The sequence below is a fragment of the Bufo bufo genome, chromosome 2 (genome assembly GCF_905171765.1).
Source record: "Bufo bufo chromosome 2, aBufBuf1.1, whole genome shotgun sequence".
NCBI classification, from domain to species: domain Eukaryota; kingdom Metazoa; phylum Chordata; class Amphibia; order Anura; family Bufonidae; genus Bufo; species Bufo bufo.
Window position 1 is genome coordinate 742,471,367 of NC_053390.1, and position 16,111 is coordinate 742,487,477.

At 44.8% G+C, this 16,111-nt stretch overlaps 1 protein-coding gene across 8 annotated transcripts in view; it reads right to left on the minus strand.

The window, feature by feature from the left end:
- TBC1D1 (TBC1 domain family member 1) overlaps nt 1-16,111 on the minus strand; it is a 212,293-nt gene that overhangs the window by 74,317 nt on the left and 121,865 nt on the right. For 5 of the 8 annotated variants that reach the window (XM_040418994.1, XM_040418990.1, XM_040418992.1 and 2 more), the window contains 3 exons: nt 12,717-12,872; nt 9,911-10,027; nt 9,571-9,710 (listed from right to left, as the gene is read on the minus strand). In XM_040418994.1, coding sequence (XP_040274928.1) covers nt 9,571-9,710; nt 9,911-10,027; nt 12,717-12,872 — 413 coding nt within the window. The remainder of the gene's footprint in view (nt 1-9,570; nt 9,711-9,910; nt 10,028-12,716; nt 12,873-16,111) is intronic. The other 3 variants (XM_040418995.1, XM_040418998.1, XM_040418993.1) reach the window with 2 other exon arrangements.

Consider the following 16,111-nt stretch of genomic DNA (forward strand, 5'->3'; position numbering starts at 1 on the left):
ACTAAGCAGTGGGTGTTTGGGGACATTTCAAGCAATTAAGATAGAAGAGTAGTAACGATCAATACTGTATAGACATTAAAGGCTGTGGACAGCCTGGAGGGCATTTCTTTTTCCCACTGTATTCTACTTTTTTGGGCTAAAAGTTTTCCAATTGGTCTTAAAAATCGCTATAGCCTTCAAGTTTCACTGCTCAAGCAGAAATAACAGTCTGCGCTCACCGAAATCCAACAGGGAGCTGCTCTGAAGGCTCAAATTCTAGCCCTTATCTCCGCTTTCCTGACAGCTCATAAACACTTATTTAAAGTGGACCTGTAACCTCCTCTGACATGTGTGTTTTAGTAACTACTATTACCCATGTAGTAACAATTCTGGAGCATCTACTCTTATGACTATGTTGTGTCATTCCTCTTTTATTCCTGCTAGAAGTTATGAATTAAGGTCCATCTGGGTGTTACCAGTTGGGGGGGGGGGGGGGGGGTCCCTGCAGAGTATGACACTATCCAATCAGTGTTGACAGTGTCAGACTGTGAGGGGACACAACCCCAACTAACACCCAGCTAGAACTTTATAGCACTCTTCTGGCAATTCATTCTTAAGTTCTAAAAGGAATAACAGAGGAAGGGCACAAACACACAGTCATAAGAATAGCTGCTCCAGAACATTTATTACATGGGAAAGGCAAATGCAAGCAACAAGTCCTGTCCTGAGTGTCAAAACCAGGCAACATACTGGAGCTCCATTTCTGCCTTTTCTCTTCTATGTACATCATTGCCTGCCGGAGAAGGCTGCCGCTAATGTGAAAGTAGCCTTAACCAGGTCATACGAAGAGGGAAACAGGCGGCCGATGGCTCCTCAAGTTCTCACACAAAAAAAAAATAAGCATTTTGGTTGAGACTTGATTTTTTAAAGGTCCGCTTTCCTTCAAAATGCCTCACAGCATGCAGCCCACCTAATGCATGACTGCAATTACGGTCCATATAAATTAAGCAGGTGCCTGGGAGGAATAGGAACGTTACTTCATTTTCCATATACTTGAAGCTTTCAAATATTTTATCTTTAGAATAAGTACAACTTAGGATTCAAGCAAAATAACTTATTGCTCAAAAAAAGTGTTGACTTGGCAGAAATGTTCCGCTAGGAGAATAATCACATTACTGACACATATTATCAGCAATGCAGATTCAATTACTGGGAGAGTAAATCACACCTCGGTTGCTATTCCCCCAGCCCGCTTATTTAAACTTCAAAAGAACAATTTTCATTAAAAAGATATCCGGGATAATCAAAAGAGCCAAAAATTCTAAAAATAAAAAGAAGTTCAGAATGAAATACAAAACCTTCTCTATCCGATAGTGAGATTAAAGTTCTCAATGGGAGGGGAAGGTAATGTCTGCTGCACAGGGAAAGCTTTATATGCCAGGTAATCCTCATTAGTATAGTAGGTGGAGGATTGGAATGACTGACCGTATGACAGCTCTGCTGGTTTCTACTTAATAAGCCTACTGGGATAGCATAGAGGTGGTGTGATGCTCTAACTGCCTCACCACCTCTCAGCTTCTCCCTGTAGTATTTATACCAATAGACAGCACTCCAATTGGTTGATATGACAATTAGTGAATTTTATTCAGCCAGACATAATGATGCACAATGTACAATTATGCCAATGTTTCGGGCTAAAAATGGTAGCCCTTCATCAGGCCAGGATCTGACCACACACAAGGGAAGCCGGCGCTCAACTTCTCCCTGAACTTACATAGAATGTTAAAGGGTTTTTGAAAAATTGTAAAAATAAAAAAAATTGTTACAAAGCAGGAGGCTTAAAAAAAAAAAAAAAAAAAAAAACGTACCTTTTAAATATCCCACTGATCCAGTGTGGCGATTAGTCAACATCATTCCGGTACCTGTTGGGCCTGCAGTGGTCATATGCAGTTCATCATTCACGGGAGCGCTGCAGCCAATCACTAGCTTCAGCAGTTACATGTGTAAGAACCATACGTGACTGCTGAGGCCGGTGATTCACTGGACGATAAAGAGCACATGACCACGGCAGATCCTGGGTGACATTAACCAGTGCCATATTGAAAAAGTCAGCAAGGTTTCTTCCCCCTTTATCTTAGAGCTCTTTCAGATGAGCGTGTCCTGTGCGGAAATCATGCTCCATGCAAGAGTACGATTCCCAGTTATGGATAATGCTCGTTTAGCAGGAATGCACGGCATTCTAACGATATATAATGCTGTGCGTCTCTGCATGACCTGTATCTACAGAATTAGGCCTCATGCACACAACCGTTGTTGTGTTCCATGTCCGTTGTTCAGTTTTCTTCTGCGGACCCATTGACTTTCAATGGGTCCGTTGAAAACTCGGAAAACGCACAGTTTGTCATCCGCGTCCGTGATCCGTGTTTTCAGTCCGTCAAAAAAATATGACCAGTCCTATTTTTTACACGGACAACGGTTCGCGGACCCATTCAAGTCAATGGGTCCGTGAAAAAACACGGAGGCACACAAGATTGTCACCCGTGTCCGCGCGTTTGTTTTTTTTCCCCCCATCATTTGCAAGGCAAACTTGACTTCATGTCTGGTGATCCTCCAAAAATCAAGGAAGACACATGGAAACCCATTTTGCGGACCGTGAAAAAAATACTGTCGTGTGCATGAGGCCTTATAGTGACATAATGCTGTAGCATAATTCTATAGTAGTAAGGTTATGCAGAGACACACAGCATTATAAATCATTATATTGCTGTGCGCTCCTGCTAAACAAGCAGTGTCCATAGCGGGGAATCACACTCACACACGGAGTAGGATTTCTGAACAGGACTTGCTCATCTGAAATAGCCCTTATAAATCCCCCTGCTCTGTGATGCATTTTTTTTCTAATCCCGGAAAACCCCTTTAAGAGAAACTGCTCAATTGACAACTCTAGATAGAGGGGAAGCTCAAGACTCTGGACAGGAACTAGCATACGTAGAGCGGCTTCTAAAATTACCTATATACAGTACAGACCAAAAGTTTAGACACACCTTCTTATTCAAAGAGTTTTCTTTATTTTCATGACTATGAAAATTGTAGATTCACACTGAAGGCATCAAAACTATAAATTAACACATGTGGAATTATATACATAACAAACAAGTGTGAAACAACTGAAAATATGTCATATTTTAGGTTCTTCAAAGTAGCCACCTTTTTGCTTTGATTACTGCTTTGCACACACTGGATGAGCTTCAAGAGGTAGTTCCCTGAAATGGTTTTCACTTCACAGGTGTGCCCTGTCAGGTTTAATAAGTGGGATTTCTTGCCTTATAAATGGGGTTGGGACCATCAGTGGCGTTGAGGAGAAGTCAGGTGGATACACAGATGATAGTCCTACTGAATAGACTGTTAGAATTTGTATTATGGCAAGAAAAAAAAGCAGCTAAAAACGAGTGGCCATCATTACTTTAAGAAATTATGGTCAGTCAGTCAGCCGAAAAATTGGGAAAACTTTGAAAATAAGGGCTATTTGACCATGAAGGAGAGTGATGGGGTGCTGAGCCAGATGACCTGGCCTCCACAGTCACCGGACCTGAACCCAATCGAGATGGTTTGGGGTGAGCTGGACCGCAGAGTGAAGGCAAAAGGGCCAACAAGTGCTAAGCATCTCCGGGAACTCCTTCAAGACTGTTGGAAGACCATTTCAGGGGACTACCTCTTGAAGCTCATCAAGAGATTGCCAAGAGTGTGCAAAGAAGTAATCAAAGCAAAAAGGTGGCTACTTTGAAGAACCTAGAATATAACATATTTTCAGTTGTTTCACACTTGTTTGTTATGTATATAATTCCACATGTGTTAATACATAGTTTTGATGCCTTCATAGTCATGAAAATAAAGAAAACTCTTTGAATGAGAAAGTGTGTCCAAACTTTTGGTCTGTACTGTAGGTTAAATGGGTTTTCTGAGATTTTTTTTACTCATCATCTATTCTCTGAATAGGCCATCAGTATCTGATCACTGGGGGTCCGACACCCGGGACCCCCGCCAATCAACCGTTTTGAGAAGGCAGGGGCGCACCTTCTCTCAGCTCACCAAGCACAGAGTCGTACATTGTACAATGGCTGTGCTTGGTACTGCAGCTCAGCCTCATTCACTTGGATGGGGCTGACATGCTCCTGGGCCACGTGATCAATGAACATGATGTCACTTGGCCTAGGATAAGCAGAAAGGCGGCCACAGCGCTCATAGGAGCACCGCTGCCTTCTCAAACTGCTGATCAAACCAGAGGATAGGTCATCAGAAAAAAAAATCTTGGATGTAAAAAAATTTGATTGAAGGGTCCCTTTTAACATGCCCCAAGGTTGGTCAAACCTCAAAGGACAATCAGCCAGAAGATTTCTAAAGTTCTGACCAAATGTAAGGTGAAATGTGTACATTAATAAGCATTTCAATCAAATATCTGATTCACATCTTCAGAAAATTAATTGAACAGGTTGGGTTATGTTGGACCATCTGGACATGAAAATAATCATTCAGACTTTTTCCCTGGAAGAAGAATGTGAAACACGTGCACATGGCAAAGCCATCATTTTTCCCTCTTGGGTTATGTATGCATTTAAAGGTGCAGTATGGGCTTATAGCCATCTATGAGCACCGTACTACAGATCTGGGATCTGTACCAAGACCACCTATATAAAAAGGTATAGGGGAGACTGAAATCTTCAGACTGACGGTCAATAACAGTTCTGGATGCCCAAGTACAACTCTATAGTGGATTTTTCATGCAATACCTGGTAATTTTAGATCTAAACTACAATAACTAGATTCACTATATGCCTGCATAAATACTGAAGTAATCGGCTAAGTCAGTGTACTTCAGTGATCAAGTATTGCATCCTTACACAACAGGAAGCCTGGCTATGTGGTCACACATTTCCTTCAACAGAACACATAAAACCTGACAAACGGTGTACAGAGATATTACTACCCGCTTCATCAAAAAGCAGGGAATTACAAATTCTTCTAGCATCTCCATTACAAGCCACCAGTACCTCCATCGTATTACAAGTGACCATTCTGGTCTATAAAATAATTTGGAGAAAGATTGTGGTCATTTCTGGTGCTGTGAAGGACTATAATGAGATCATATTTGATGACAGAGTCAGGGGCCCTCCATAATCACTTAATAGGGGATACGGAAATCAATTGAGCTGCCAGCGGTTCTGGGATACAGAGATCTCCAAATTATTAGCCAAATGGAGGGACGCTCATCCCAACTCTAGGGGTCAGTGGGGATTTTGGGATGATACAGCAGTAAAGAGAAACCATGAAAAAGCCTAAGGGGTGAATATTATACATATACATGAACTCTGCCTCATATCTGACTTAAAGAGGCTCTGTCACAAAACATATTCTACATTTTTCAAACCAGCACCTGGATCCAAATACTTTTGTAATTGTATGCAATTGAAAATTTTGTATAGCCACTGAGTTATTCACTGAAATCTATCGGTATAGCGCCTCCTGCTGTTTGTTCTTTTCCTTATTTTTTGTCTATCTCACTGAGCTGGTTGAACGTGCTCAGTTTGAGGCCTCATGCACACGACCGTTTTTTTTTCCGGTCCGCAAAAACGGGGACCGTAGGTCCGTGACCGTTTTTTCGTCCGTGGGTCTTCCTTGATTTTTGGAGGATCCACGGACATGAAAAAAGTCGTTTTGGTGTCCGCCTGGCCGTGCGGAGCCAAACGGATCCGTCCTGAATTACAATGCAAGTCAATGGGGACGGATCCGTTTGACTTTGACACAATATGGTGCAATTGCAAACGGATCCGTCCCCCATTGACTTACAATGTAAAGTCAGGAGTCCCTATTATACCATCGGATCAGAGTTTTCTCCAATCCGATGGTATATTTTAACTTGAAGCGTCCCCATCACCATGGGAACGCCTCTATGTTAGAATATACTGTCGGATATGAGTTAGATCGTGAAACTCAAATCCGACAGTATATTCTAACACAGAGGCGTTCCCATGGTGATGGGGACGCTTTAGGTTAGAATATACTAAAAGAACTGTGTACATGACTGCCCCCTGCTGCCTGGCAGGTGCTGCCAGGCAGCAGGGGGCAGACCCCCCCCCCCCCTGTTTTTAACTCCTTGGTGGCCAGTGCGGCCGCCCTCCCTCCCTCCCCCTCCTAATTAAAATCTCCCCCCCTATCATTGGTGGCAGCGGAGAGTACCGATCGGAGTCCCAGTTTAATCGCTGGGGCTCCGATCGGTAAACCATGGCAACCAGGGTGCTACTGCAGTCCCGGTTGCCATGGTTACTTAGCAATTTGTAGAAGCATTATACTTACCTGCGAGCTGCGATGTCTGTGTCCGGCCGGGCGCTCCTCCTACTGGTAAGTGACAGGTCTGTGCGGCGCATTGCTTAATGATCTGTCACTTACCAGTAGGAGGAGCTCCCGGCCGGACACAGACATCGCAGCCTCGCAGGTAAGTATAATGCTTCTACAAATTGCTAAGTAACCATGGCAAACCGGGACTGCAGTAGCGTCCTGGTTGCCATGGTTACCGATCGGAGCCCCAGCGATTAAACTGGGACTCCGATCGGTACTCTCCGCTGCCACCAATGATAGGGGGGGAGATTTTAATTAGGAGGGGGAGGGAGGGCCCACTGGCCACCAACGAGTTAACTACAGGGGAGGGAGGGGGGACAGGCCGCACTGGACAACAAAGTTAACTACAGGGGAGGGAGGGGGGCCCACTGGCCACCAATGTGTTAACTACAGGGGGGGGGGCCTGCCCCCTGCTGCCTGGCAGCACCTGCCAGGCAGCAGGGGGCAGTCATGTACACAGTTCTTTTAGTATATGCTAACCTGAAGCGTCCCCATCACCATGGGAACGCCTCTGTGTTGGAATATACTGTCGGATCTGAGTTTTCACAAAGTGAAAACTCAGCTCTGAAAAAGCTTTTATGCAGACGGATCCGTCTGTATGAAAGTAACCTACGGCCACGGATCATGGACACGGATGCCAGTCTTGTGTGCATCAGTGTTCTTTCACGGACCCATTGACTTGAATGGGTCCGTGAACCGTTGTCCGTCAAAAAAATAGGACAGGTCATATTTTTTTGACGGACAGGATACACGGATCACGGTTTCGGCTGCAAAACGGTGCATTTTCCGATTTTTCAACGGACCCATTGAAAGTCAATGGGTCCTCGAAAAAAAAAACGGCACAACGGCCACGGATGCACACAACGGTCGTGTGCATGAGGCCTAAATCTTCAACTGCCACCAGCCATATGTTCTGTTAGGGTCCATTCAGACGTCCGTAGTGCATTGCGGATCCGCAATAAACCCGGCCGGCACCCCCCACAGTACTGCATATTCTTGTCCGCAACAAGCAAGTGCGGATGCGGTGCGATTTTCACGCATGGTTGCTAGGTGACGATCGGGCTGGGGACCCGATCTGTATCATTTTCCCTTATAACATGGTTATAAGGGAAAATAATAGCATTCTGAATACAGAATGCAAAGTAAAATAGTGATTGAGGGGTTAAAAAAAAATAATAATTAACTCACCGAGTCCACTTGATCGCGTAGTTGCGGATCTCGGTCTTCTTCTGTAATGTTGAGCTGCCGGCTAAGGACCTGTGGTGACGTCACATCACATGATCCAATCACATGGTCCCTCACCATGGTGATGAACCATGTGATGAGCGCAGTGACGTCATCAAAGGTCCTATTGCTGTGCACAGCAAAGACAGAAGAGATGCCGGCTGCGTGATCAAGTGGATTAAGGCGAGTTCAATTTTTTTTTAACCCCTCCAGCCCTATTTTACTAAGCATTCTGTATTCAGAATGCTATTATTTTCCCTTATAACTAGAGTTCAGCGGACACCTGGATGTTCGGGTTCGGCAGAACTTGAAAAATAAAAGTTCGGGTTTGGGACCCGAACTTGACCCCGAACACAAACCCCATTGAAGTCAATGGGGACCCGAACTTTTGGGCACTAAAATGGCTCTAAAAATAGTCCTGGAAAGGGCTAGAGGGCTGCAAAATGTGCTCAAGAGCATGGCAACTGTTCTGCAAACAAATGTGGATAGGGAAATGACTTAAAATAACAAAATACAGAAAAATTTAATATAAAAATCTGGATCTAGGAGTAGGAGGTTGAGGAGGCGGTGGATGGGTGGATGTGGCGGTGTAGGTTGACGTGGCGGTGTAGGTGGAAGCGGCTGTGAAGGAGCCAACACTGATTTGTGTTATTTTTTATTTTTAAATTGGGGTATCCCCCAAAATATTGGGACATATAACAAAATAAAACAAAAGAATAAGTGCACTTGAGTACAAGAATGGATGGTTGATGGTGGTATAAATGTCTATTTTGCACAAGGTACGGACAAGTCCTGTGGTGCATTTTAATAAACGTAAGCTTGTCCACATTGGCTGTGGCCTGTGATAATGCTCTCTGCCGTGCTAAACACACGTTCACACTATACACTGGCTGCAGGGCAGGTCAGCACCTCCAAGGCTGACAAAGCTTTTCCACATTTGGGCCATGCTAACCCTGCCTTCTCAGGTGCTGGCGGTGCCCCAGCTGCATTGGCGACCTCTTCCTCCTCCTCTGCCTTCGCCTTGTGCTTCCACTGTGCCCCCGGTGTCAGGCGGGAATGCCATCAGCAGCGTGCGATTGTAGTCGCGCATCTTCCGCTCAGTAACAGATGTTTTCACTAAATTTTGTTCCCCGTCAGCAATGCAGAGCAGGGGTTCATTCATGGCAAAAGGGGGTTCATGTCACCCAGCAATACAACAAAGGATATTGAGAGATTTAGGCCCCTGTCATCCAGGCACAGCAGGGGTTCATTCACGGCAAAAGGGAGTTCTTGTCACCCAGCAATAGAACAGAGGATTTTGAGAGATTTAGGCCCCTGTCACCCAGGCTCAGCAGGGGTTTGTATACGCCAAAAATGGTAAAAATGTCACCCGACAATTGAAAATAAGAATTTTTTCCATTTAGGGCACTTTGTTTTTTAATTAAAATGGCTCTAAAATAGTTCTTGAAAAGAATAGAGGGATGAAAAAAGCAGTAAAATGTGCGTAAGAGCATGGGATAGGGAAATAACTTAAAATGAAATAAAATAAACAAAAAATTACAAAATTATTAACCTGCAACTCAGAGAAGGAGGTGGATATGGAGTCTGAGGTTGAGGAGGCGGTGAATGTGGTGTTGTAGGTGAAGGCAGCAATGGAGGAGGAACATTATTGGGTTTCGGCACACATGGTGCCTTTCTCAAACTGTGTTACTGATTGCCACAGTAACACAGTTTGAGAAAGGCACCATGTGTGCCGAAACGCGCGTCACAAATGTAATATGTGACCAATAAATCCACTTCATCAGCAACTTTGGAGCGCCAGTCCTCCGCTTCAATTTGATATCAGGGTAACCGACCCTATGACAGAGCACCCACTCTACACAGTGCCGACCGAGTTAGAAGATATGTACTATAGGACGTCTGGTTTATTTTTTACATCAATCGTGGCATAACCCCTTTAAGAGGAAAGAGAAGCAGATCTAAAGCTCCGCTTACCTTCATATCTGTTTGGGGAATCGCATCCCTTCTGCGGAGTTGCAACACGCAGGAAGATCTGCTGTCTCCAAGAATGCCGCCGAGTCCTCACTGGACTGCTGAACGCCGCTTCACTATGGATGGACTTACACTCAAAGTCACTGAAAGACACAGAAAGGCAATATAAATAACAACAGCATAAAACAAACCTAGTCCAAATAGTCATGCCGCTGGTGGTGTAATGGTGCAGAAAAATGAAGGATTTTCAAATTTACGAAACCAGTATGAACAGGATTATGGATGGAAATCGCAACACAAGGGACCATTAGATAAAAAAAAAAAAAAAACACAGATCACCTACCATTCCTTGTTACATTCAGATGCACTATTTTCTGCTACCGGAACTAGAAACTTTAGAAAGTTTGGCACAGAAGAGGAAGAGTGTAGTTTCTTCCGAAAAGAAGAGCGGTAGAAGAGGCTGAGAGCACAGACCAGAAAAGGAGGAAGTGACAAATTAATGTAAAAAAATAAATAAAAATAAAATAAACACAGGATACTTCAGCCAAATCTATATAGGGAGATCTAAAAGCCCATTTGTTAGGCTGTGTTCACATTAGCATTACAGCTTCATACACAGCATGACTGAGCAATTTTTTGACAGATCCCAAAGAATTCTGGGGGATTCTATTGACCTATAATGGGGTCCATTAGGTTTCTCGGATGGGTTCCAGCATTTTTTAAAATGCAAGAATAACGCTGCCTTAATCTTATTGCTCAAAATACTAGAAACACCAAGGGGGAGAGTTATCAAAACTGGTGGAAAATGAAAACTGGCTTGGTTGGCAATAGCAACCAATCAGATTCCACCTTTTAGAGATCATTTAGAAAATTTGATTGGTTGCTATGGGCAACTAAGTCAGTTTTCCTTCACACCAGGTTTGATAAACCTCCCCCATAAGTGCAGATGTGAACAGAGCCTTTAGCAGACAACTGAATTAGGTTTAATAGATTACCAAAAGAATGCTAAAAGAAGATTAAGGTCTATGCCCATCCCTACCACCATTTTTAATGCTCAAATGCATCACAAATGTAAAATAAAGCAATTTTGTACATCATTCTGAATAACATGCAGACCCATGTGCTTCCAACTATCTCGGAAGGTCTGGGTGGTTCCCTGGAAAAGGAGAGAGACTTCCCAGTCTCCCAGAATAGTTGCCGAATCTCTCGGGCACAGCTTTCCAGGAGAAAGCAGCCCTCCATGCACTGTAAGTATAAGTAGCGCCTAGATTCTGGAGGATTATATGCAGCCCCAGGGCGCTGCTCAAAAGGGGGTCAGGTGTCGGCAAAAAGTGGAGTCTATGCCGACGTTCAGAAGTCGCCAAGTAGAGTATAGGTGGAAGTTAGTATGACTGCACTGGGGTGCCCTGTAGTCTGTTACCATGGAGACATTACAGTCCCTGTGGAGGCCTAAAACAAGAGCTTTAATTAAATTATGGAAATCTGCATAGTTACATTACTTTCACTTTTGATGCATTAGAACAAAAAAAAAAAAGAAGGATTATTTTTTTTTCTTCAGTCAATCCCGAAAATGGAAAATAAGCTGCTACATATATGGCTGCAACTTATTTTCCTAGAATCCTAGATCTGTCTAGTTTTGCAGTGATCTAGTACAAGAGGGATATGCAGATTTAACAATCAAGAGGAGTCTCAAAAAGCTACTGGACAGCTCCTGTGGAAGCTGTAATGGTGTCATCCATCTTCCCCAGAAACAGATGGAACCAATTAAAAACTTAAAGGGGACCTATCACCATGAATATGCAGTGTAACCTGCAGGCAGCAGGAGGAGCTGAGCAGATGGATATATAGTTTGTGGGAAAAGATTCATTAAAACTTGTAATTTATTCATTAAAACCTCTGCTTTTTCTGTGCTTAGTAGTCCAGGGGGCAGTCCTATCAGTGGCGTTCCCTGTATGACTGTGCAGAGAAAACTAATCACCGATAGGACCGCCCACTGGACTCCTAAGAATAGAAAGAGCAAAAATCTAAATAAATACAAATTTGTACTGAATCTTCTCCCATAAACCATTTATCAGTCTGTCCTAGAACATGCTGCCTGCATTTTTTTGAAGGGGATTGTGTCATCTGAGACATCGATGTTATATCTCTAGGATATCCCACCAATGTCAGATAGGTGCGAGTCCCACCCCTGGACCTCTAGAAGAGGGCCACTAAAATGAATGAGAGTACACAGGGCATGTGCAGCGAGCGCACTCTGCTATTTTTGGAACTCTCATAGAAGTGAATAGAGAGTGCACCCCACATGCACGGCCACCTCTCCATTCACCTCTCTCGGACTGCTGGAAATAAAGGCTCGGCTACTTTTTGGAAGTCCCATATAAGCGAATGGAGGGTGGCCATGTTTGCTCGGTTTGCTTTCGTTTACTTTGGGGGGGGCCCATTCTGAATATAGCTACGGGTCCTGGAGGTGTGACCCGCCCCTACCGGACATTGGTGGCATATCCTAGTGATATGCCACCAATGTCTCAGATGAGACAACCCCTTTTAAAACAGAAAATGGTGTCTATATATTCTAGTGATATTTTACGGAGAAAATACATATCTACTGTACACAACCATTCACTGTATATTATACATATATTTCTCAGCTAACTTTCAAATGGGGAATTTTGTAAAAAAAACTAAACAAACAAAAAAAAAAAATGTTGTTATGAAGAGCAAAAAAACAAACCGCATCAGAACACATTCAGGAGCACAACCACTACAGATACCGGTTAAGATGATTACACCTTGTGTAAAAAGCAGGACCATTAGGATTAGTACCAGATTACAAAGGTTAGTAGCAGTAATTGCCCCCTCAGTTCCATTGCTCACAAAGTTCGATCACATCCGAGTAGCAGTAACGCGTTCACTCACGTACACATCGCTGTATGTAATATACATTCATAGTTGCAGGTTATTAGACCAGCTCAGCAGAGCACACAAGGAGAAATCTCAAGATCTCTGCCTTTTTACTAGATGAAGGTATATATTAGAAATAAAGGACAGCACAGCTCTCTGAAGCTCCCTGGAACTCAAGACACATGCAGATATGACCAAGCAAGAAACCATGCAGGACAACAAGCACCAGGGCAGGTTCTTCTGCTCACCTCTTCTGAGTGGCCGGACCACTAGGTTCCCCACCGGAGTTATGCCTTAGTTTTCTGAGGAATCTAGGAGAGGAGGCTGGAGTGACAGGAGGAGAAGGGGCAGCCTCGTCACATTGTGCTGAACTGCTCTCAGGCACACTGGAAGCTACGCTGGAACTAGACACCAGCATTCCAGCCAGCGAGGGAGGGGAGTGGTGGAGAGAGATTTCACGAGAGGTAGAGATTATAGACAAGGTAGTAAACTACGGCAAAGATATTTTCTATAAACTTGTAGAGTGCAGAAATATGCGCAAGGTGGCAAAAACATTCCTTGATGTAGTTGCTACAGACTTGAGTAGCCATCCAATCTATAAAGTGATTTCATGGCAGCTATGGGGGCATCTGTACAATTGGCATGTGTTAGAATTAAGAGGGGGATAACTAACGCTGCGTCTCGCCCTACTCTTTACTTGATTTGTAGTGTTGCAGAAGCTGTGATCACTTGGCTTTCAGTATTCTGGAAAAGTTAGAAGGCAACCACCGTGAAAGAAGTTATAGCCATATTTATTGTCATCCATAATTTGACGAGACATTGGATATTTTTTACCTCTACTTCCAGAGATGTAACTTGAAGCTACTGGACACCAATGCAAGAACATCTGGATCCCCTACCTACTATGTGACAAATACTGGTGTCTTCTTATGTGGTAGAGAGGTATTTGGACCACGTCAGGCACCAGAGCCTGGCTGAGACCCCTACTTCCGCATTTCAATACATATAGTAATCCCGGTCACAGATGGCTATACATTCCAAGTAATCAATTCAAAACTAGAATACTAATCTTTGCAGCCGTGTGGTTACCTTATATAAGGGATACTCTCAGACTCAGAGGGGGAAATAAATTTGCAGTTTAGGGCTCTTTCACACTTGTGTTGTCCGGATCCGTCGTGCACTCCATTTGCCGGAGGTGCCCGCCGGATCCGTAACACCGCAAGTGAACTGAAAGAATTTGAAGACGGATCCGTCTTCAAAATGCGTTCAGTGTTACTATGGCAGCCAGGACACTATTAAAGTCCTGGTTGCCATAGTAGTAGTGGGGAGCGGGGGAGCAGTATACTTACAGTCCGTGCGGCTCCCGGGGCGCTCCAGAATGACGTCAGAGCGCCCCATGCGCATGGATGACGTGATCCATGTGATCACGTCACCCATGCGCGTGGGGCGCCCTGACGTCACTCTGAAGCGTCCCGGGAGCCGCACGGACGGTAAGTATACTGCTCCCCCGCTCCCCACTACACTTTACCATGGCAAACAGGACTTTAGCGTCCTTGCAGCCATGGTAACCATTCAGAAAAAGCTAAACGTCGGATGCGGTAATGCGCCGAAACGACGTTTAGCTTAAGGCCGGATCCGGATCAATGCCTTTCAATGGGCATTAATTCCGGATCCGGCCTTGCGGCAAGTGTTCAGGATTTTTGACCGGAGCAAAGAGCGCAGCATGCTGCGGTATTTTCTCCGGCCAAAAAACTTTCCGGTCCGGAACTGAAGACATCCTGATGCATCCTGAACGGATTTCTCTCCATTCAGAATGCATTAGGATAATCCTGATCAGGATTCTTCCGGCATAGAGCCCAGACGACGGAACTCTATGCCGGAACAGAACAACGCAAGTGTGAAAGAGCCCTTACCCGTATCCCATCACCTCATCCTTGACTTGGATATGTCTTTTTTACAACCATAATACCTATAGAACTACGTAGGGCAATGTGCTCATATTAGGGCAATGTGCTCATATCCGTTGCCGATTCCGTCAGAGAAAATCAGAATAAATAGGGCACATGATGGAAAGCTGACAAACACTATTATAGTAAATGGGGTCCATCACCTTTGGTGGTCATTATAAAATGGGTCCTGCTATATATTAATTTTACTGTTAAAATAATAGAAATACGAGCACAGGTGTTAACCCAGCCTGAAGCTATTACTTATCCTTCCGCTTAGGCCTCCTGCACACAACCGTAGGTGTCCCGTTGCCGTATTGCGGACCGCATTTGCAGATCCGCAATACATGGGCACCGTTCCGTGTGCATTCCGCATCAAGGATGCGGACTCATTCACTTCAATGGGTCCGCAAATCCGGAGATGCGGAATGGAAGCACGGAACGTAGCCCTACGGAAGCACTACGGAGTGCTTCCCTGGGGTTTCGTCCCGTACTTCCGTTCCGCAAAAAGATAGAACATGTCCTATCTTTTTGCGGAACAGGCGGATTACGGACCAATTAAAGTGAATGAGTCCGCGATCCGCTGCAGCTGCCCCACGGTCGGTGTTCATGCATTGCAGCCCGCATTTTGCAGGCCGCAGCACGGCCGCGGGGCGCACACGTTCATGTGCAGGAGGCCTTAGTTCTTTCTCTAAAACACAATTAAAAACAAAAACCTTTTGAGGACACTTAGGGCTCTTTCACACCTGCGTTGTTCTTTTCCGGCATAGAGTTCCGTCGTCTGGACTCTATGCCGGAAGAATCCTGATCAGGATTATCCTAATGCATTCTGAATGGAGAGAAATCCGTTCAGGATGCATCAGGATGTCTTCAGTTCCGGACCGGAACGTTTTTTGGCCGGAGAAAATACCGCAGCATGCTGCGCTTTTTGCTCCGGCCAAAAATCCTGAACACTTGCCGCAAGGCCGGATCCGGAATTAATGCCCATTGAAAGGCATTAATCCGGATCCGGCCTTAAGCTAAACGTCGTTTCGGCGCATTACCAGATCCGACGTTTAGCTTTTTCTGAATGGTTACCATGGCTGCCGGGACGCTAAAGTCCTGGCAGCCATGGTAAAGTGTAGCGGGGAGCGGGGGAGCAGTATACTTACCGTCCGTGCGGCTCCCAGAGCGCTTCAGAGTGACGTCAGGGCACCCCACGCGCATGGGTGACGTGATCACATGGATCACGTCATCCATGCGCATGGGGCGCTCTGACGTCATTCTGGAGCGCCCCGGGAGCTCCCCCGCTCCCCACTACTACTATGGCAACCAGGACTTTAATAGCCTCCTGGCTGCCATAGTAACACTGGCCATAGACCCTACAGGGAAATTTCCCGGTAGGTCAATGCCCAGGGGACCACCCAAACCCACCTCAAGACTGCTGGCCAGGTACATAGTGATCTGAAGCTCTCAGCGTTAGATAATGCTAGGAGCATCAGATATTTATGCCACATTTGCGTTGCCCCTCCTTCTGTCAAATTTGGCCTACAACTTGGGGCCTTTTTTTTTCTTTTTTTTTTTCCAGGGCCACTTTAAAATTCCCAGTTTGCCTCTGACAAATATTACAGATGAATGAGAGCCACAGGTGAAGACTCCAAATATTGTAGGTTGCCCACCCTTCAAAATTTAGGACACAATTCTGAAGTGAAAAGAAA